At 44.8% G+C, this 21,736-nt stretch overlaps 1 protein-coding gene across 1 annotated transcript in view; it reads left to right on the top strand.

Annotated features, from left to right (window-relative positions):
• Nucleotides 1-12,768, top strand: part of WDFY1 (WD repeat and FYVE domain containing 1) — a 49,088-nt gene extending 36,320 nt beyond the window's left edge. Inside the window, exons 9-12 of the mRNA XM_064587148.1 lie at nt 5,442-5,543; nt 7,232-7,362; nt 8,503-8,611; nt 9,420-12,768. Coding sequence (XP_064443218.1) covers nt 5,442-5,543; nt 7,232-7,362; nt 8,503-8,611; nt 9,420-9,479 — 402 coding nt within the window. The 3' untranslated portion in view covers nt 9,480-12,768. The remainder of the gene's footprint in view (nt 1-5,441; nt 5,544-7,231; nt 7,363-8,502; nt 8,612-9,419) is intronic.
• The last annotated feature ends 8,968 nt before the right edge of the window (nt 12,769-21,736 follow it).

The following is a 21,736-nucleotide window of genomic DNA, read 5'->3' as shown; positions in this document are numbered from 1 at the left end:
ATTTTTGACATATATCATTATATGAGCTTCAGGTGGAAACAGCAATTTAGCATTCGTATGTATTGGGACCTGATCCCCACAGTGAGCCCAGTTAGCGTCCAGGACCGCACATCGTTACAAAACTTCTGTTTCTTGTGATGAGAACTTTTAAGATCTACTCTCTTAGCAACTTTGAAATACACAGTGCAGCTTTACTTAGCATACTGTACTTCACATCCCCAGGACTTATGTATCTTGTAACTGAAGTTTGTACCTTTTGACCCCCTTCACCCATTTCCCCCACCTCCAGCCTTCTCCTCTAGCAACCACCAGTCTGTTCTCTTATCCGTGGGCAACTCGGTCTTTTTTTCTATTTTAAATAGTGCTGCAGTGAGCATTCTTGACCTTGTCATTGTGTGATTGTTCAATTATTTATTTCAGACAGATTTCTGAATATAGACCTTCTGGGACAGGGAGATGTACATTCTTAAGGCTTTTTATAGATGTTGTCAGATGACTTCCAGGCAGGATTTCCATTCTCATGACCACCAGCATGGGTATTATCTGTCTTTTCCAACCTGTGATGTAAATAGCAGAAGAGTTGACTTTTTGTTGATTCAGGAGAGATTTTAGTGTGGGGGACGAAGGACTTACAGTTTAACTTCAGACATTTCCTGAGCCCCTACAGGGTGGCTCACAGGTCCGGAAGCAGGTACATATGCGTCATAAAGGGCTTATGACGCTGCATGGCACCATACACGTGCTGTGACGTCACAGGAACGGTGCAGACCAGGTACGCCCATCGAAGCAAACACCAGGCGTGGATGCGCCATTCCCACCACACTGAGCATACGTCCGTTTTGTGTCACCTCCAATTGCTTGGGAGTGTCATTTTCACTGACTAAACCTCCATCTTTAGCATACCACAGAAGACATAATCCAGGCAACATTACTCATTCCCAGGCTTTATGGCTGCCATGCTCTTTATGCAGATTCGTGCCTGCTTTTTCTAGGCTTGTAATCTCATGAAGGAAATAGACTGTCCTATAAATAATAAAATGAAGTCCATAATGTGGAGAAGTAGTAACTGTTAGCTTTTCTAGGAGCCTTGTGAGACGAGTTAAGTAGAGGAAATCTTGATTACCTGTGTGCTGGCAAAATATTTTGGTAAGACTTAGGTAACTCATTATTAAATACAGACAACATTGGCTTAATATTAATTATGGACACTTTCCTTACAAAGCTTTATTTTAAGTGTGTTTTGCAAAAGCTGCTAGGTACAGGCATGGAGAACAGCTAGTATACTGTTCGGTTTCCTGGACCCTTGGCCTGTTTGTGTTGTTGTTGCTGAGAACACAGAAAACTCAGAGGCTGTGTCCCTGGCTCACATGGGAGGGCGACCCTTGGGGCCAGTGCTGCTGATGGTTCTCCTAAGGGCTTTTACCCACTTGGATTTCAATCCACTGTTCTTATCCTTGGTAAATTCTTTTAGGGGAGAAAAGGGACAAAATAAAAGCAAGATTCCCACCTTCAGGGTTACACAATTGTGGAATTTATTTGTATGTCTAGGGAAAGAAAAGACAGCCCCATCACTCAGGCTGCTTCCTGTGTAGACGATTCTCTTTTTAATTGTTTGTGCAAGATTACCCCAGATCACTCGCGTGCTGGCTGGTAACACATCGCACTCTACTAGCTTTTCTCTCTCGGTAGTTGACAGTGTTGGTGGGGAAGCAGATTATATCAGAAAGATGCATTATTGGGGCACCTGGGTTTCAGCTCAGGTTGTGATCTCAGGGTCCTGAGATGGAGCCCCACATCGGGCTCCGTGCTCAGTACGAAGTCCACTTGTGATTCTCTCTCCATCTCCATCTGCCCCTCCCCCTCCACACGCACTCTCTCTCTAAAATAAATAAATCTTTTTTAAAAATGCATTATTTTTAGTAGTCTTATTAAGTTTTTTAACCAGCTGAGTATAGTGCAAAGGGAAACAGCCTGTGATCTATAAGGTTTTGGCCCTGGGTTAGGGTTTGTACAATTTGTAGGACTTCCTTAGGCAAAGGCATGCAGAATTAGTCCCAAATTCTCTAGCCCCACACTGCTTGCTTGGAATTTCTGAGTCACCTGGAAATACTGATTGAGGCAGTTGCCTCCCTGCCAGATCATAATTAGAGGGGCTCCTTTTTGGAAGTAAGCGTGAAATGTAAATGAGCAAGTACTAATTAGAATGAATCCTCTTTTTTTTTTTTTTTCATTTGAGAGAAATGGTGAGTGAGAGCACAAGCCAGGAGGAGAGGCGGAGGGAGAAGCAGGCTCCCCGCTGAGCAGGGAGCCCGATGCGGAGTTCGATCCCAGTACCCTGGGATCATGCCCTGAGCCAAAGGCATATGCTTAACCGACTGAGCCACCCAGGTGCCCCTAGAATGAATCCTCTTTAAAAGAGAACTTTTAAACTAGTAGATCACAGGATGTATAATGGCATACATTAGTGTATATGGTATACATTAGCACAGTGTAGATTATTGCAGCAATTGCTAATAGCGGGGCAGGGGAATTATTCTTGCTACATCATCTTTGATCAGATGAGGCAGATGGAACAGGATGTAGAAAAGAGTGAAACAAAAATACTTGATTAATGTTCTCTTTTGCTCTTCTTCAGAAAGAACATTTTTTTCTCTGTAGGGAATAAGCATATAACAGGATGGTTCCTGACAGTGTAGAGCATAGCACTTCATCCTGTTAAAAGCAACAAAGTGACGGGTATTTCTTGCAATAAACTGTTCCGGAAAGCCTGTTTATTTCTGATGTTTTTTGTTATCTCAAATTACTTCAAGCATACCTTTCTTTCTTTGAGTCCCTCTCCCCTGCAGCTCAGCAAAGTAATATTCTTGCCGAAACCCCTAGACAGAATGATGCTCCTGAGGCTAAGGACCTGGTTCTGTTGGTGGTCACGCCCCAGAACCACATGTGGAGACCTCACGTGTTCAAACCCAGAAGCCCCACGTGCAGCTGCTGTGTGGAGTGTGGTAGGCAGGCCGAGGGGCTCAGGCGGTGCTGCGGTGTCTCCTGGGGTCGCCACCTACGCTCTCAGCATGCACAGGTGCTCCAGGATCAGAGCCACGGTTTCTCCACCTGCAAAATGAGGATAATGTTGCTCCGTATCTCCTGGGGTTGTGTGGAAGATCGCGTGAAATAAGGCATAGCAGATCCTCAATACGTGGCCTGGACTTAGATGATACTTGGCGTACCAGGCATCGTGCAGAGCACTTTGCCCATATTTACTCATTCCCTCCTCACACCCTTGCAAGGGGGATACTCCTGCTTGAATCTTGCTGCCGTGAACACGTCCTGCGCTTTGTCCCACACGCGTGTGGTACTGTGGGAGTCCCTCCGGCGTGGGTCCCAGACGTGAGACCATGCCGTGGGACCTGCATGTCCTCCCCTGTGCTGTTGGCCACAGGACCCACCGTGGGGGACGTTGTGCACAAGCACTGTTCCCAAACCACCTTCCCTGTCCTGTGGACCACGGAAACAAAGCGGTGCTTCTGCATCCAGACGGTACTCTTTCTCATGGAGGTGCACATCTCTGTTGCTCTTTCTGTCCTCCCTTCTTTCCAGTGTGTCTCTGGTCATTTAAAGGGACATTTCTCCTGTCTCAGCCCACTTCATGCGATTTGTGAGTGCTCCCCCTGCCCCCACCAAGAAACACCTTTGTCATGGCTGTCATGTGTAGAAATATTTCTAGTGACATAGCTAAAATGAGAAATAGGAAAGCCCAAAGTTCTGATGCAATAGGAAGCAAAATAAGGAAGTAGGGGCACTGGTCCTTGAAGTCCCCAGACATCCCGTTTTGAGTGTTGAAAGCCCTCTGTCTTTACTGCCTGTGTTAGAAGCGTTGATGTGATGCACGGTCTCTGCTCTCCCAGCATTGTCTCTTCTTACCACAGATATTTTTCTTGACATCCCAACTTCAAGATCAAAAAAGGATTATTTCGTCATAGTCTTTGGTTTAATTGATAGAAATGCCTGTTTTCCATTGTTACTGCACATACATAATGATAAGTGATTGAGGTTAAATATTAGCTTTGAACAGTTTCATCTTGTAATAGGGAACAATTTGTTTTTTTCGTTTTTTTATTTTTTTAAGATTTTATTTGTGGGCGCCTGGGTGGCTCAGTTGGTTAAGCGACTGCCTTCGGCTCAGGTCATGATCCTGGAGTCCCGGGATTGAGTCCCGCATCGGGCTCCCTGCTCGGCGGGGAGTCTGCTTCTCCCTCTCCCACTCCCCGTTTGTGTTCCCTCTCTCGTTGTGTCTTTCTTTGTCAAATAAATAAATAAAATCTTTAAAAAAAATTAAAAAAAAAGATTTTATTTGTTTTTTTGACAGAGACAAAGTGAGGAGGGAACACAAGCAGGGGGAGTGGGAGAGGGAGAAGCAGGCCTCCCGCCGAGCAGGGAGCCCGATGTGGGGCTTGATCCCAGGACCCCGGGATCATGACCTGAGCCGAAGGCAGATGCTTGTTGACTGAGCCACCCAGGCACCCCTATTTTTTTTGTTTTTTTTGTTTTTAAAGATTTTATTTATTTGAGGGAGAGAGGGAGCAGGAGTGGCAAGGTGCAGAGGGAGAAGCAGGCTCCCCAATGAGCAGGGAGCCCAACAGTGACATGGGGCTCCATCCCAGGACCCTGGGATCATGACCTGAGCCAAAGGCAGACGCTTAACCACTGAGCCACCCAGGTGCCCCTAATCAGGTACAATTTGTAATGGTTTATTTAGAGAAATATTTTCTAAGTTCTTGTTAAAGTAATGCTGAGACTTTAATCATCCTGTTTCAATAAAAATTCATTGAGAACCTAGTCTGTGACAGGCTATCCCTACACAAAGATGAGCGAGCGTGGTGAGTAACAGGTTAGTGGTAGAAAGGAAGTGTGCGTAAAGGATGACAGCACAGAGAGGCAAGTGCTGGAGCGGAGGTCTGGGGGAGGTGTGTGCATACAGGAGACTGTGCCATTCCTGGGAACGGGGGGTTGGGGGCGCACAAATCTGTCGGACACGAGACGCACCTGGAAGAACTCTCCTGTTGGTCACCCTGTGACCTCACAAGACTTCCCAAGTGGTAGTTCACCAGATTCTGTAAGAAATGGGTTTTCACTCAACTGGATATAGATACTAAACAACTCTGGCACAGAAAAGAAATATATGAAGACAACCCTGAGGAGTTCACAGTGGAAACTGAATTACTCCTTCCTGTCTATAGATTAAAAATCGAATAGTCCTGTCAGCATTGCTAAAATGATAGAGATTACTGAAAACACATAATATTGAATACGGCAACAGCTATAACGTATTGAGGGGTTTTTTAAAAATGCTAACAACCAACAAGGTCTGAAATTGTTGTATTAACCCTGAGAAATCCTAGTAAACAAGCAGGTGCTCCAATGGCCTCGACTTTCTCCTCCCCCAGGCTCCTCAGTGGTTAGAGAGTGATTCTTGCCAGAAATGCGAGCAGCCCTTTTTCTGGAATATAAAGCAGATGTGGGACACAAAGACACTGGGGTTGAGACAGGTGAGTAGCCAACACTGAACTGTCACTGGGTTAATCACGTATCTTGTTCTTTGTGGCATTAATCTGTCATTTGTATGGAATCGTACTTTTTCCTGTAAGTGCTGTGAACTCCTGCATTTTTGAGATCACTGTCTCTGTGTAACGAACCATGAGTGGGACCTTTCCTGAGGCCAACGAGATTATTACTTAAGTGTTCCATCCCTTGTCCAGTGTTGGAAAAGCAGGATGCACGGAAAACACTGAGAGCCTATTTGTAAATACATGAAAGATTCTTCAGTTAGGAGTATTGCTTGTTCAAGTCAGTGTTCTGTGCTAAGAGTGAAGCCGGTCATATGATTGTAAACCTTATGCTTTCACTATTTGTTAAAAATGTAACAATTTGGCCCTCACTGGAATACTGTGACACTAAGAACTTTAACTTATTCACAGATTGTTCCATATAAGTGTACCTGGAACATTTTTATTAAGCATGTTTCTGGTACTCTTTTTTTTTTTTTTTTGATTAAAGAAACATGTCCCAAATAGCCTGTAGATTTCAGAGACACCCTTATCACTAGATATTCATGTAATTCTAAAGTTCTACAAAAAACATATTTCTACAGCAACCTTGAAGGTAGCCTACTCCAATTGAATATGAATTGGTGCAGGTAAGTAATAAAGAATGCTAATTTCATTTCTTTGCACCTCTATGAGGGATTGGCCTAAAGTCTGTGTGTGTTAATAAACTTTCTTTAATGTTACTTACAAAGCTTCTGTCCCACAAGGTCTGATAGGAGACCGGCAGGCAATACAGGGGAGATCTTAGCATTCCTATAACATTCTGATGCTCAGAAATGGAACCCGAATTCCATGGTTAGCCCGCTTCCCGCAATGCATGTCTGCTGATAACTAGTGCATTATAATTGGTGGGCCAGATAATCCCTGCTTCTACGGGAAACATGAAGAAATTAATTTCCATCTTATGAATTAACTACTAGAAGAGAGGGGAAAGGTAGGGGTCACTAAACTTTGAGTGTTAAAAGAATATGACAAAATTAATAACTGGACTGTTTTGAAGGTTCTTGAAGCTTATGTCCAGAGTGATTGAAAGATTATAAGAAATAGTAAAACATATGATTATGGATATTTCTTTCTTTTTTTTTTTTTTTTTAAGATTTTATTTATTTGACAGAGAGAGCACAAGCAGAGGGAGAGAGAGAGAGAAGCAGGCTCCCTGCTGAGCAAGGAGCCCGATGTGGGACTCGATCCCAGGACCCTGGGATCATGACCCGGGCCGAAGGCAGATGCTTAACCCACTGAGCCACCCAGGCGTCCCTGGATATTTATTTCTTAAGGAGGGCATACTACATTATTTCAAAACTTTTCTCTGACATAGGAATAGATTTTTTTTCTGCAACCTCTAGTCGTTTGAGCTCCTAAATGAACTTGAAGTTGGTTTTAATAATGCTGTTTGTAGACATCTAGACAGATAATATGAATGAATAAAAAGCAGTGTTGGACCAGTAAGACAAGGGTCTTTGGAAATCCTTGACGAGTGGACACTGCCTTTTGTGTTAACGGGTACACTGAATGGGGTGATTATAATTCAAGGCGACTCCTCTGCACTCCCACCCCCTGCCCTAAAGGGAAGCCGGGAGCACCACAGCAAAAGCTAAACTCCCCCTTTTCCTCCTTCGGTGGTCCTGAAGCATCACTGCCGGAAATGTGGGCAGGCTGTGTGTGGGAAGTGCAGCAGCAAGCGCTCCAGCTACCCTGTCATGGGCTTCGAGTTCCAGGTCCGCGTGTGCGATTCCTGCTACGACTCCATCAAAGACGAGGAGTGAGTGTGTGTGGGTCTTTGTCTTCCTGGGTGCCCGCAGGGAGGAGAGCCTGAGAAATGACAGGATGTATTTCTGCCCACCTGCCGTCTCTTCCCAGCTTCATAAATCGTTCCTGGGGAAGGAATTCTGTCCTCGCTGTACGGCCTCAGCGAGTTTCTCCCAAACAGTGTGAGGAATGACGTTGCTAAGACCGGTGCGGCAGTTGAGCAGTGGGCATCCCTGAGCCCCCGCAGGGTCAGGGCCAAAGCGCACTGATGCAGTGGCAAGCTGGTCCATCCGGTGCTCCAGCCTTGGCTCACACGTGCCTGGGAATTTCATTTTCTTTGCCTTCCCTTTGAATCATCTTAGAAAGCGCTAGCCTGGCAAACCTTGGCCGAGGCCCACCTGGAAAGGCTAGTCAGCATCACTGTGTCAGTCCATGCGCGCTCATGAGGAGGCTGGGGCTGCGGGCGCAGGAGCAGAGCGAGAGCCAATGCCAGGAGCCACTCCCCGAGGGCAGAGAGGCTTCGGGGAGCCTGCAGCCTCCCCGCGAGGGTCTTGCCCATGGAGTAGGAGCTCCTGCGGTGCAGTTCCTCTGCACAATTAAAGGCCCTTGGTTTTTTGTGCAACATAAGGAATAGCATGGAGGACATTAGGGGAAGGAAGGGAAAAATGAAGGGGGGGAATCGGAGGGGGAGATCATCCATGAGAGACTATGGACTCTGAGAAACAAACTGAGGGTTCTAGAAGGGGAGGGGGGTGGGGGGGTGGGTTAGCCTGGTGATGGGTACTAAAGAGGGCACGTTCTGCATGGAGCACTGGGTGTTATACGCAAACAGTGAATCATGGAACACTACATCAAAAACTAATGATGTAATGTATGGTGATTAACATAACATAATAAAATTAAATTAAATTTTAAAAAAAAAGGCCCTTGTCTTATGTCTAGGAATATACCAGCCTTTCCACTGAAAAAATAAAAATCCATTATTTGGAGAGTTTTGTCAAACCTTATATAAAACAATCTTGCAGCTTGTCCTGACAGTTTTCCAAACTGCAGCCACATTTTTAGGAGGAAATTTTAACACTGTCATTGTGTTTCCTTTATGTTGCAAGTCAGCTCTCAGTGGTGTCTCTTTTCTCTCTTTTCTCTTTGTCAGTCGGACTTCTCTAGCAACCTTTCATGAAGGAAAACATAACATTTCCCACATGTCCATGGACGTTGCTCGGGGACTGATGGTGACCTGTGGGACCGACCGCATGGTGAAGGTAACCTGCTCGCGTGTCCCGACAAGCGTCCGTGTATAGAGGGCTCCGTGATTGTGCTGCCAGCAGACGGCCATTCGTCCAGCCTCACTTTCTCATCGGCAGGCTTGCCTTCCCTTTTTATAAGCAGCCATGCAGCCTGAAGCGGGATGAAGACCCCGAGGAACACACTGCATGCTTGCGGGTGTCCCGCGCGCAGTGGCCACTCCTTCCGGGGGTGTTTCCTGCGCCATCTCCATCTCTCAGAGTCGCTGCTGGGGCCTGGCCTGACACCTGGGGGTTGCCATCTGCCCGGCAGTCCTGCCTCCCCAGCGGGTCAGGGCTTAGCCGGCCCCTGTCCCTGGTCATCCTTCCCCGGCTGGTGTTCCCCTCAGCCTGGACAGGTTTCCTAGTTGTAGGAAATAACCACACATTTTTTCATTAAATCCCTCGGGTCACTAATACAGAAACGAAAAGCAAGTGTTTTATACTGAGTACCACTCCAGAGTTGTGAAACTATGACACACTTTGTTTCGTAGTTTTTTTTTAAATAGGGGCTTTTCCCAGTAGGCTTCTTACTAAAAATGAAATTAAATTTATAGTAAAGCATCATTATTACAGCATTTTCAGGTGTCAAGATACCACTCACAAGCTTTTTTCACATTTTAGTGCACTAAGGGGTTCGTCTATAGATCTTGAGAAGGTTTTGTAGTGAAAGAATGAGAGAATGCGTTCTTTTGTCCCCTTTTCGCGTTTAACAGCGGTTTGGTGTGAACTCCGCTTCTGGACCCTGTGATGAGCGCTGCTTTCTGGCGTGTTCTTTCTCTTGCAGATCTGGGACATGACGCCCGTGGTGGGCTGCAGTCTGGCAACTGGGTTTGCCCCACGTTGATCCGGGAGCTGGGCGAGGTCTGCACCTTCCCCGTGGCTCCCTTTACCAACGCAGCCCTTCCCCGTGGCTCCGCGGTCACAGTCACGGGAACGGACAGTAGCCACTAAAAAAACAAAGCAACATTTTTAAAGAGAAAAAAATGTAAGGTGTGTTTGGGGGCATTTGTGGAACTACCTGTGGGGACGAATATGGAAAAAAAAGTTCATCTGTAGTGGTTCCCTGAGGAAAGGAATGACTTCAGCGAGACTTCCTCATGAACAGTGAGCTCACGTGTGCTCAAGGAGTCATTTGGCAAATGGGAGTTTTAGAGGAAAAACTGTTGAACGAAAGTGTTAAAGCAGTTCCCAGTGCAAACACCCCTCCCCTCAGACTTGCCGACCTTCCCCAGGCGCCTGTGGCTCTGTGGTTAGAGCAGGGATTCAGGGGAGGAGGACTTGCTGTCTCTTTCTTGAGGGGTGCAGGAGGACCCCAAGAACCCAGAGATCTCTCCTTCCCCGCTGGCAGTATGAGAATCCTCTCTCCACATAGTGATTCTTCTTGAAGATCTCTGTTCTCGGCAGGTAGCACCATTCCCTGCACTTGGTATTTGGAGTGCTCATTTCCTCTTCCCGGCCAGCCAGTAAGCCAGGGGCCAGCCTTCCCAGTTGTTACTAAGTGAGCCGTAAAATTGCTGCATTAACCGAGGCGGCGCGCATCCTTCCCTTTCCCCCAAGTGTGCTGTGAGGACAGAACGTTTTTATGGTGCTGTTAACGTGGGAGTCACACAAGCCGTCCGACTGTCTCACTGCTGGCAGGAACGACTCGGGGTGGTGAAGGGAGATGATCAGGCTGCTCCATGGGACGGCCCAGTCCCAAAAGGACGCATTCTGTCTGTAGTTCCACGATGATGGGCCCCTGCGGTATTGTGGCAGTTTAATAATAATACACCTCAGAAAAGAACTCCACAACTTTCCAAACTATGTTGACTTTTTGTTGTAAGGAATATTATTAACATCTCGTAGAAGGGAATTAGTAACCCAGAGCAGTAAGCGTTAAGCAGGTCCTGCGCAGTCATTCCTAACTTGTAAATTGCTTTCCTAGCCACTAGCGAATTCTCCTGTAGCAAATGGCATTTTAAAAGTTTTTGGCCACTTAGTACCAAGATGGGGAAGAGGTGGGGAATGGGAGAGCCTGTCTTTTAATATTCCCATATTTATTTCTTTGTTTTTAACCATAGTACACATACCTATTACTTTAGGGCTATGCGAGTGAGTGGAGAGAGGCCTACTTTTCTTAAAGACAAATTTTAAAATAGATAGCAACTGTATTTTTGTTAGTCTTACTAGTGGATATTGATAAAAACTCACTACTGCGTCACTGTGTTGGGATCATATCAAGACAGCATGGTTGTTATGTGTGATACCACGAAGGGATTAAATCTGTTTTTTAACAACAGAGAGGGACTATAATGTTTAAGACAGGTAATTAAACTAAGATATCTTACTAGCCAAGTGACACAAATAATAAGGAAAGGAGGTCAGGCACCTCATATTCTAGAATGATCTGCATTAAAAATTGACTTGCTTTCAGGAGTAAGACTGAAGGGTTTTGTTTCTCTGTGTCATTTTTGTTTTCTGTCATCTGAAAGAGGTGTTTCCTTTAAAAACTTCCTGTCAGCTCTCTGCAAAACGTAGGATACTAATACAGGCTGGAAGGACACTGGGGGGATGGGATCTTACAGGGCAGTGTTGAGTGTTAGCTCTTGTTCAGTTAATGGTCCAGCTTACACAAAGGTGCTATCCTGGGGATTTCATGACATCCTGAAAGGAAAATAGGATATGATCTGTTTCTTGCCATGTTGATGAGTACTGAACTGTGGTTTTGTTTGCCTTTAACTTCTGTAAAATGTGATTTTATAATGTCTGTGGTAGACTGAGCACAATTTCACACTGTAGCTTTTAGCCTTCTTTTATTTTAAAAAATTCTGAATGAAAAACCCAGTGTTCTAGAGAGAATATAAGGTTGTGAGAGCACCTCCTAAGGGGTTAAGCTAATATAAATCAAAGAGGAAAGGCATTATGTAAGGAAGAATTGGAGAGGGGCATCCGGAAAAGGAAAGAATGTTTCAATTAACTTTTCTCTGCACCAGAGCCTCTTAGCACTTTTCATTTTAAGAACTCATGTAGCGGGCTTGTCTTGTCTCTACTACACACAAGGGAGCAAATGGGGTAATATTTTTTATAGAGGTGGGCAAAAATTATTTTCTCAATTCTGCTGACTGGACACATAAGGACGATCCAGTGAGGCTTCTAGTTATTGCCTTATTTTGACTGTGTTACTCTTAAACCGGTCATTTAAAATAGCTCTTCAAGTACCAGTTCATGGTTTTTCCATTCCTGAATACTCAGCTAATTTCTACAACTAGGGATTAAGAAGTACAGAATATTAGAGAAGATCCTTACGTTTTAGATCTAGTATGTCTGCAATAAGGAAATGTCAATTCTTCATTCATGACGTGTTCTCAGATTGCCCTTTTTTTTTTTTTTTTTTTTTAGTGCAAATGATAGAAACACCCCCATGGCATTAGCTGGAAACAGGTTATTCAGTATACTGTAAATCTCTGTTTACAATGTCCTACTTCTGTCCTGCTGCCTGGAGGATATGAATAAAAATAGTGCTCTAGAATGCCGCACTTGGTTCTCCCCTAAAGAATTCAGTTTGCTTGTACCTACATTTTTAAACTGTTGAAACTGGCCTAAATATGTAATAAATTCCATAGTGACTCAGACCCGAGGAAATATTTTCTAAAATGAGGTTTCATTCAGTTACTTACTACTTCCGATACTGGATCTGGTGTCTTCTAAAATGTAAGGAACCAGTTACTATTAATGATAAACCATCTGCTCATTATGAATGTGAGATTTAACAAATAAGTAATACATGCTCCATTTATTCAAGTGTCTATTGCTTAATTGTTAATTGTGAGCAGATTATTGAATGCCTACTCTGTTTTCTGCAGTTTACTATACAGTAACTCTTTGAGTAAATCGTTTCATTGTGCAACAAATTTATATTAGAATACAATTTAAAGTGTTTTACTCTATAGCCTTTTTGACTGGGGAAGCAAAGGGCAATGTTGATTAGTACATTTTGTCTTGTACTAGCTATGTTTCTATAAGATATGGTGCCCCGTGTATCCCAGAGAGTTAGAAAACTGTTCTTTTGCTCCTGTTTGTGGGTTCTGTTTTTGTGTTGTTGTGTTTTTTTTTTTGAGAATATACATATACAATAAAATGTTCCTTGCTTGTTACTCTGTTGCTTAATTTAGCTTTTGTTATGTTTGATACGGACATAGGGCAATAATAGTAACCACCATGTATTCAGCACACTCTGTGCTGAGTGCTCTACCTGCATTCTGCTGTTCGATCCTGGCAACACTTCCGCAGGGCATTACTGTCCCTGTTTTACAGGTGAGAAAACTAACAAGATCCTGTCCGTCTGTCCGTTTATCTGTCTGACTCGAAAGCACTTGCCTTCTCCATACACCTGCTTTCACGTGCTAGAGTGTAGTGAGTGTTTCCTGTAAGGGTTAGGGGTCAGGTATTATTATCTCTTTTGAAGTTTGTGAAGCCCCCCAGTCCAATTGCTCTGGGTGTCTAGGCTCCCCAAGTCACATGGGGACACCAGCATCTGTGCCCCAGTTCTCCACATCAGCAGCTCAGTTTTGTGAATAAACACAGGGTGGTTCAGACCCAGGAGAAGTTATTCCTTCGCTTAGCTGATAGGAAGTTGATTTCTTAGAAACCAGCATGGCAGTTTACTGTGTTTCTTCAAAGCAATATAGCTTCATTTAATAAATAATATGTAATAATATATAATTAAAAAAGAATAAAAAGAAAATGAAAATTAAAAGATAATACCAAAAAGTATTAAAAAGATTTGTTTTAAGCCCTCTGTCCCACCACCCAAAGAAAACACTGTTAAAGCTGGGCTGTATGTCTTTCCAGTGTTTTTCTTAAATGCATGCATGCATCTGTAAAAGACACCTATGGATACAGTTTTAAGGGGCTGTACTTCTCCCCCCACCTGATGTCTTATGGATCGTTTGCCCGCATGAAAAAATAGAGCTCCACGGGAGCATTTTCAGTTGTGGTGGATGCGAGCTCCGTGTGGTCGGACCTGCGCTGAGGCCGCGGGTCTCCAGCGCCTCCAGGGTCGTTGAGGGCACGTGACTTGCTTTAGCCAGTGAAGTGCGGGCAGAAGCGTTTAATGGCAGGTGAGAGGCTTACCCTCCATGGGTTTCCCACCGGGGTCACAGAAGTGCATGTTGATAGAGAAGATCCCGTGGAGCCCGACTGCCCTGGACCCACAGTGGACTTTGCATAGGAGATCAGTAAATCTTTGTTGTTTCAATCCACTGAGGTTGCGTGAGTCTGTGCGTGTGCACGTGCGTGTGTGTGTGCCCTGCGGCATCACCTAGCCTGGACCGCAGTATCCCATCGTTCTGTTGTGTGGCTAAACTGTCGAGTATTTTACCAATTCCATGTGGAAGCTAGACCATGTATTTTTAGGATATTTATAATTTTAATTAAAACACTAGAAATACTAAATTCAGCATGCTTGTATGTTCATCTTTGCCCACTTTTCCAATTATTTTCATAGGATAAATACTTCAACATGGGAATTACTAGGTCAAAGAATATGCATATTTTAAGTTTTTTATTCTTACTGCTAATATCTTCACACCATGCCAGCACTTGAATTTTCTTCCTTTGAATAGGGCATAAAAAGGCACATCTTAATGTCTTAATATATGGAATTCCAGTTTATTAATTTACAATAAGAATTCTGTCTACCAAACAGACCATGTATTTTTTTTTTAAGGTTTGTTTATTTATTAGAGGGCACGAGCAGAAGGGGCAGAGGGAGAGGGAGAGAGACTCTCAAGCAGACTTTGCACCGAGCACAGAGCCTGATGTCGGACTTGATCTCATGACCCAGAGATCACGACCTGAGCTGAAACCAAGAGTTGGATGCTTAACCGACTGCGCCACCCAGGTGCCCCCAGACCACGTAACTTTAGGACAGTCTAGAGAGAACCCAAGTCATCACTGGAAGGCTGCTTAACAGCCAAGGACACAGAGGAGAAAGGTTGGCTAGATGACTGATGCCATCGTGAGAACCTGATGGGCTCATTGCTAAGGTTGCTGGACAGTGGAAATGCATGAGCAAGTTCTTGTTTCTGGCCTTCCCTTTGTAGATTTCATCTGGCTTACCATTCATCTGTAAAATGCATGCTCAGGGGAGTGGTTCAAGTATTGGAGTTCCAGCCTTCCTTCCCTTCACTCTTCAGTTCCTTAAGACTATACCTTAGATCTCTCTCTGTATCTTTGCACTGTACATGCAAACTATCCCTCAGAAGCCCATTACATATTGGTACATACAGTTTCTCATGAGAGCAGACAAACACATTCTGGGCCCACCTTCAGTGTTGTCATCTATAATGTAGAGCTGGGGCCTGAGATGACCTCTCAGGTCAAACCCAACTGGGAGACTGAAGGTTCCAGCTCAGTCTGTCTGACCTCAAAGCCCATGCTCCTTTTTTCTCTTACCCCATCCAGCTCGTTCATATTTGAGGTAATTTTAGATCCTGAGTTTTGACATTCTGGAGAAAGATATAGTAATAGACACTTGGTTACAGCATTAGCAAGGCAATGTGGCGTATTTTCCCACACCCAAAAGTTCCAGTAGACTCTGTGACAGATGTGACATTTAGTATCTTGCTGCAGGAGTCCTAGCAGCATTTATCAAATGGATTCCAAGTTGCACATGTGTGCTGAAAACAGGCAAGCTTGCAGACAAACCTCAGTACAAGCCTATGGGCTCTACCTTCCAAATGTATCCCAACATGGCCCCTTTGCACCATTGAGCTGCTATTACCATGGTCCAGTCCAGTGTTATCTGGATGATTCCATTAGCCTCCCTTTTTTTTTTTTTTTTTTAAGATTTTATTTATTTATTTGAGAGAGCACATTAGCAGGGAGGAGGGGCAGAGGGAGAGGAAGAAGCAGACTCCCCGCTAAACAGGGAGCCTGATGCGGAGCTTGATCCCAGGACCCTGAGATCATGACCTGAGCCAAAGGCAGACGCTTACCCGACTGAGCCACCCAGGTGCCCCGAATTCCATTAGCCTTCCCAGTCTCCCTGCTCCTGCCCCTATCATCCTGTTCCCAACACGCCTGTTAAAACATGAGTCAGATTATGCCATTCCTGTGCACAAAACCCTCCCAGTTCATCCCACTCAGTCGAAGCCCAAGTTCTAAAATGGCCCATCATTCCTTCCCCGATATCTGTGTTCTGGCTTCCTCCTATCTCCCCTCACAGTTCTCACTTTCCTCCTAATTGCTATTGGGATGAGGCAGTTGTTCACACAATAGCATTGAGCTCAGTGTCAGGCATATAGTAGGTACTTAACAAATGATGCTTGTACGTGTACAGTTTGGGTACTATGTGCATAAATGAACTTGTGTGAATTTGCCTTAAGTTTGTGGTGGGAGGCGGCTGCCCCCCACACACCATCACCCCCACCCGTCACACACCACCTACCAAGCCACTTTTAAGTTTCCAGAGGCTGGGGGTGCCTGGGTGGCTCAGTCATTGAGCGTCTCCTTCGGCGCTCGGGTCATGATCCCAGGGTCCTGGGATCGAGCCCCGCATCGGGCTCCCTGCTCCGCGGGAAGCCTGCTTCTCCCTCTCCCACTCCCCCTGCTTGTGTTCCCTCTCTCGCTGTGTCTCTTTCTGTCAAATAAATAAATAAAATCTTTAAAAATAAATAAATAAATAAATAAATTTCCAGAGGCTGAAAGGAGCACCTGGAGGAAAGTGTAGGGAGGTTATAGAGAATACGTTACACAAGGGACATGATGAGATGTTCTTGTCTTCCTGCAACCTCAAACGCCACTTCTGGGTGTCTGAGCGTCCTAAGACCTACTTTAAGACAGCCCCAGTTCGCAGCTTCATGTTTGATGGGTGTAGAGGTTTTAATTATTTCTGCAAATTCTCACTCTTATCAAGTGGTGGGATTTCTGTTCCCCCCCTTGAATCTGGGCCAAACTTAGTGACCCACTGATAGGATATGGCAGAAGTGACTCTACAATGTCTTAGACCAGATCAGAAGAGGCCATGTGGCTTCCACTTGGTTCTCTGGGGGAAGCCAGCCCCCTGAGACCTCCTGGTCAGCAGTGGAGCTGAGCTTCTGGCTGACAGCCCACATAACTGCCAGCCCCGTGAGTGCCATCTTGGACATCGGCCCGGTTGAGCGTTCAGATGGCTGCAGATCCAGCCCACCACTGGATTAGCAGGAGAGGCCCCAAGTCCCAGGTGAGACCCCAAGCTGCCCAGGTGAGCCCTTCCTGAATTTCTGACCCACCAAATTGTGAACAAAATAAAATGGCTGTTATAAGCTGCTAAGTTGTGGAGTGATTTCTTTCACAGCAACAGTAACATGAGCAGTGGGCCACTGGACCCAGGTTCCCATCTGGGAGCCAAAGGGCAGAGCGCTGCCCCCTCCCCACCACCTCCACACAAGAGAAGTGATATGAACTTGAGGCAATAGCGTAGCAGGGAGCTTCTTCAGGAGCAAGTTATTTTCCCATAAGGGTACTCGAAGGGCCTGTAGCCAATAAGTCATGGTCCTCCTTATTTTCTTCAGGCTTCCATGTGTCTGTCCACCATGGCCATCCTGCTGCCTCCACTCCAAATTGTTATTTGAGGTTTTCCTTTTGACCACATTGAATTTGGTTTGAACTAACCCAGCCTGGACTAAGCATATTAGATTCTTATATCGGCCATATTTAAGGGTGCTCACATTTTTCCATGTTTTTGTGCATTCTGTAAACACAAGCTGTACACCGTGACTAGGGCATGGAAGGTTCTGAATTAACAGAATTTTCAGTTTCCAAGCACTGATGCATACCTATACTGTGTGTGATGTTTATTATTTCATACAAAGTGCTTTTATTGACGTAACACCATTCATAGAAAAAATACTGAGTACTTATATATAGGTATTCTAATAGATTCTTAAAAGAACATTAGTGAACAAAACAGAGACCCCCACTCTTGTGGAGTTCACGTTCTTGCAGAGGGAGACAGACAATAAACCATAAGCCTAATAAAAAAAGGTAGATTCTACAGTATTCTAGAAGGTAATGAGCGCCATGGAGAAAAGAAAAAGGTTCCTGGAAATGGAGATGCCTATGGGCAGGGGTGGGGGGCAGTTTGCCAACTAGAGTGATTGGGGTGATACACGCTCAAAGAATTGGAAAGAGGTGAGGAAGATAGTGGAATGAAAATCAAGGAAAGGGTCCCAGGCAGAGAAAATAGCTAGACAAAACGCTCCAAGACAGGAGTGAGCCGGATGTGTCCGAGGAAAAGCAAGGAGCCCAGAGTGGCTGCAGCAGAATGAGGGAAGGCGAGAGTTTTAGCACAGAAGGTGTGAGAGCGTGGTGGGGGCTGGATCTCGTAGGGCCTGGCAGGCCTTTGCAAGGACATTGGCTTTTACTAAGAGTGAGGTGGGAGCCATCAGAAGGCTGTGAGTAGAGGAGTGATCTTATCTGACTTGCACCTTAGGAGGGTATGCTGTGCATACCCCATGGAGGCAAGAGTAGAGGCGTGGAGGCTGCAGGAGAGTCTGTGGGGTGACCCAGGACAAATGACAGCAGCTCCCCCAGGAGCGATGATGTCGAGGGGGTGAGAAGTGGTTGTATTCTGTACATACTTTGATGGAGGAGCCAGCATGACTTCCTCAGGCCCTGAATGGGAGGTACGAGAGAAATCGGCAAGTGAACACGGACTCCAAGGTTTGCCCCAAGCACCTGGAAGAGTGGAGCTGCCGTATAGCTCAGGATTATTACCAGGGATCAGTTGTTGAACTGAGAAGTAGATGCCGTGGAACCCTGGTCTAAATTTGCATTAGAAAAGGAACGCAGCATGTTCGGAACCGACCAGGTACCAAGCCAATACTCCGAAACTCTATACGCATTTTTTTATTTCATACCACATCCATGAATGAGGCTGCATCTGCGTTTTACAGTGAAGGAAACTAAAGGTCAGTGAGGTTCGGAGAAGTTTCCGTTCAGAGAACTTGCCCAGCCTGGTAAGCGGAGGAGCGAGGACAGGACGCAAACCCATGTCACCCCCAAGGCCTGTTATTCTGTCTTGTTACTTCTTGTTACTATTTGCTGGTTTGTTTTCATAATGTGTTCCTTAACTGCCCAGTTGTTGTAGAAGACAAAATTAATTATTGATCAAGGGGTGTCCCAGCTTTCTAAGCCTCCCCTCTCCTGAGTCAGTAGATACTTCAGTATCTTCTACCTACAGACCTATTTGACTTCCTTTACCCTATTTATTCAGTCTGAACGGCACTCTGTTCTTTTGTTTATCATCTGATGCAGCTTGAACATTGCTGCCAAAGACTGTTGAAGGCAGGCTGCTTTTGGTCCTACCTGTAGCTTTCTAATTATTGATACATAATTTCTAATTACTGGTAAAAACTTAGGCTTCCAAGCAGAGGTATGTGAGTTACCTATAGTTTCTCTTCATCTCTGTTGTGCTGACTTGGGAACCATTTTATTGTTGCAATATTGTGGATTCACTCTGGTGCCAAATGATCTGTTAATTAGGAATGCTTGCTAAAACTACATTTTGACATCTCGCTAGGCTTCTATTATATGCAGATATTCCATAGAAGGAGGAAGATTGTGAAATGTGGAAATGCCAGCATCATTGTTCCTGCTCTGTAAATGCTTGTGCCTGTTGGAATGTCCAGCCCTAGGCAAAGGGTGGGGGTGGGAACTTCTCCAGACCATTCTGTTAGATGCCTAGGTCCTCCCGTCTGAGAAGAGGGGGCTGCAGATGTTTTACTGTCCCATTGTGGAATAGCCATTCCATAGACACCATTTTAGATCCATGAAGGGTCCATGGTTCCTTTCTTTTTCTTTTTTTTTTTTTTTAAAGATTTTTATTTATTTGACAGAGAGACACAGCGAGAGAGGGAACGCAAGCAGGGGGAGTGGGAGAGGGAGAAGCAGGCCTCCCGCGGAGCAGAGAGCCCGACATGGGGCTCGATCCCAGGACCCTGGGACCATGACCTGAGCCGAAGGCAGACGCCCAACGACTGAGCCACCCAGGCGCCCCAAAAGATTTTTTTTTAAAGATTTTATTTATTTATTTGAGAGAGAGAGGATGAGAGACAGAGAGCACAAGAGGGAGGAGGGTCAGAGGGAGAAGCAGACTCCCTGCCGAGCAGGGAGCCTGATGCGGGACTCGATCCGGGGACTCCAGGATCACGACCTGAGCCGAAGGCAGTTGCTTAACCAACTGAGCCACCCAGGCCCATGGTTCCTTTCTTGTTACCAACTGCGAGTGTAAGCTCTTTGGTTTGTGGGGTGCATGCAAAACCTCAGGGACTTCCGACTCTGCCTCAAGGCTTTTTAATCTTGGTTCCCTGTTTCCAATTATAATTTAAATTAAAATTGATCATAATTTAATTAAATCGATGCTTGCCTAGCCTGACTCCTTAAATTTTCTGCCCTCAGAGACTCACAGGCTGTACCCTAATCCCATCCTGAGTCACATTGCCTAAATTGTCTTGGTATTTATCATAATCAGAAACTATTTTCTTCATTTATTTACTGAGGTGAATAAAGTGAAATAGTTCTCTCTCTGCCATCAGACTATAAAGCTCCATGAAAATATAAACTCTTATCCCAAACAGGGCTTGCTAATCCAGTAGGTTTAGGAAGCCCAGGTGCCTACGGCCCATGATACTTGCCGGGGCTCACACAAACATCTGAATTTTAATTCTAAAAATCAGAAACGCTATTTTCATACTATTTAATTTTTGTTATACTGTTTATTATGCTCTTTAATTTTTGTTGTCATACTGCTTAATTCTTGTTAACCAGAAAAGGTAAGAAAAGGAATCCCTGTAGTTTTAATTTGCACTTCTCACATTATGAGTGAAGTTGAACATCTTTTCATATGTTTAAGGGTCATTTAAAACATTTGTGTGCACGTATGCATGTGTGTCTTTTGCCTTTTGCTCATATTTCTATCAGATATTTTGACCTCTTCCTCTCTCATTCTGAGGAGTTCTTTATATGTTAGATAACTAGCCCTTTATCTATGGCCAATGTTGCAAATATTTTGTCCCGTTTTTCATTTGTATTCTGACTTTGGCTTATGGTGTTTGTTTTCCTGTCAGGACATTTAAAAAAATTTTTATGGAGTCAAGTTTATCAATCTTTGATTGATTCTGTTTTTAGAAATCCCTTCCCTATACACAGGTGAAGAGGAACTTGCATACATTTTCTTCTAGTACTTGCATGATTTTCCTCCCTTCTTCTTCTTTTTTTTTTTTTTTAACATTTATGATGAGGGGGCAGAAGGCAAGCTGAGGGCAAAGCACAAGCTGACACCGGGCAACGCCCTCCCCTCCCTCCCCACTCCCTGATGGGCTGTGTGTGGCATCCCTCAGGACTCCAGGGAAACTGAGGGAAGGGAAAACAAATGCTTAATTAATAGAGATCACTGTCCTTGGAGACCGAGTCTCCAGCAGTTTACAAACCTATCATAGTGATTGACAAGTTAAAAGCCTTCTTATCAATCACCTAACTTCCAGAGACCCATAGACTCAATTTCCCTGAAGCCCCCCTTCCCCGCCAACATCACCCACCCTTCCACAGTGATGTGGGAAACAAAGATAGAAGGAAATGTAGATAAAATTAAATTTCCTTATAACCTGCAGCCCATGGACAAATACTTGAGGCAGGCAGAGTATAACATTCCTCCAGGAAGCTCCCAACTGTCTTAATGTTAATGCCTTACTAGAAGGAAAAACAACCTTAGTTTGACAATGGCCAGGCCTCCAGGACCCTGGGAGTCTTCTTTAGCACATCAAAGCCCTTTTGGACACCTCCGTTTTTCCTTACCTCCCCCAACTCTCAAGTATTTAATCAGTCACCCCTCACAACCCTGGGGCAGCCACACTCTCTGCCCGCGGGTCCTGTCCCCGTGCTTTCAGGAGATCACCTTTTTGCCCCAAAGATGTCTCAAGAATTCTTTCTCGGCTGTGGGCTCCGGACCTCACCAACATTCCGAAAATGACATCATTTCGCTCCCTGATTCCTGTGGAGTTTAATCCCATCTATGGTGTGAGGTATAGATCTAATTTTATCTTTCTCCAAATGGTAAATCCGTGTCCCAGCATCATTTAT

Source organism: Mirounga angustirostris, unplaced genomic scaffold (genome assembly GCF_029215605.1).
Source record: "Mirounga angustirostris isolate CCGP_5_RB_7025 unplaced genomic scaffold, mMirAng1.0.hap1 SCAF_3, whole genome shotgun sequence".
In the NCBI taxonomy this organism is placed as follows: Eukaryota; Metazoa; Chordata; class Mammalia; order Carnivora; family Phocidae; genus Mirounga; species Mirounga angustirostris.
The sequence above is the reverse complement of the archived record's forward strand: the minus strand, read 5'-3'. Positions and strand labels throughout refer to the sequence as shown.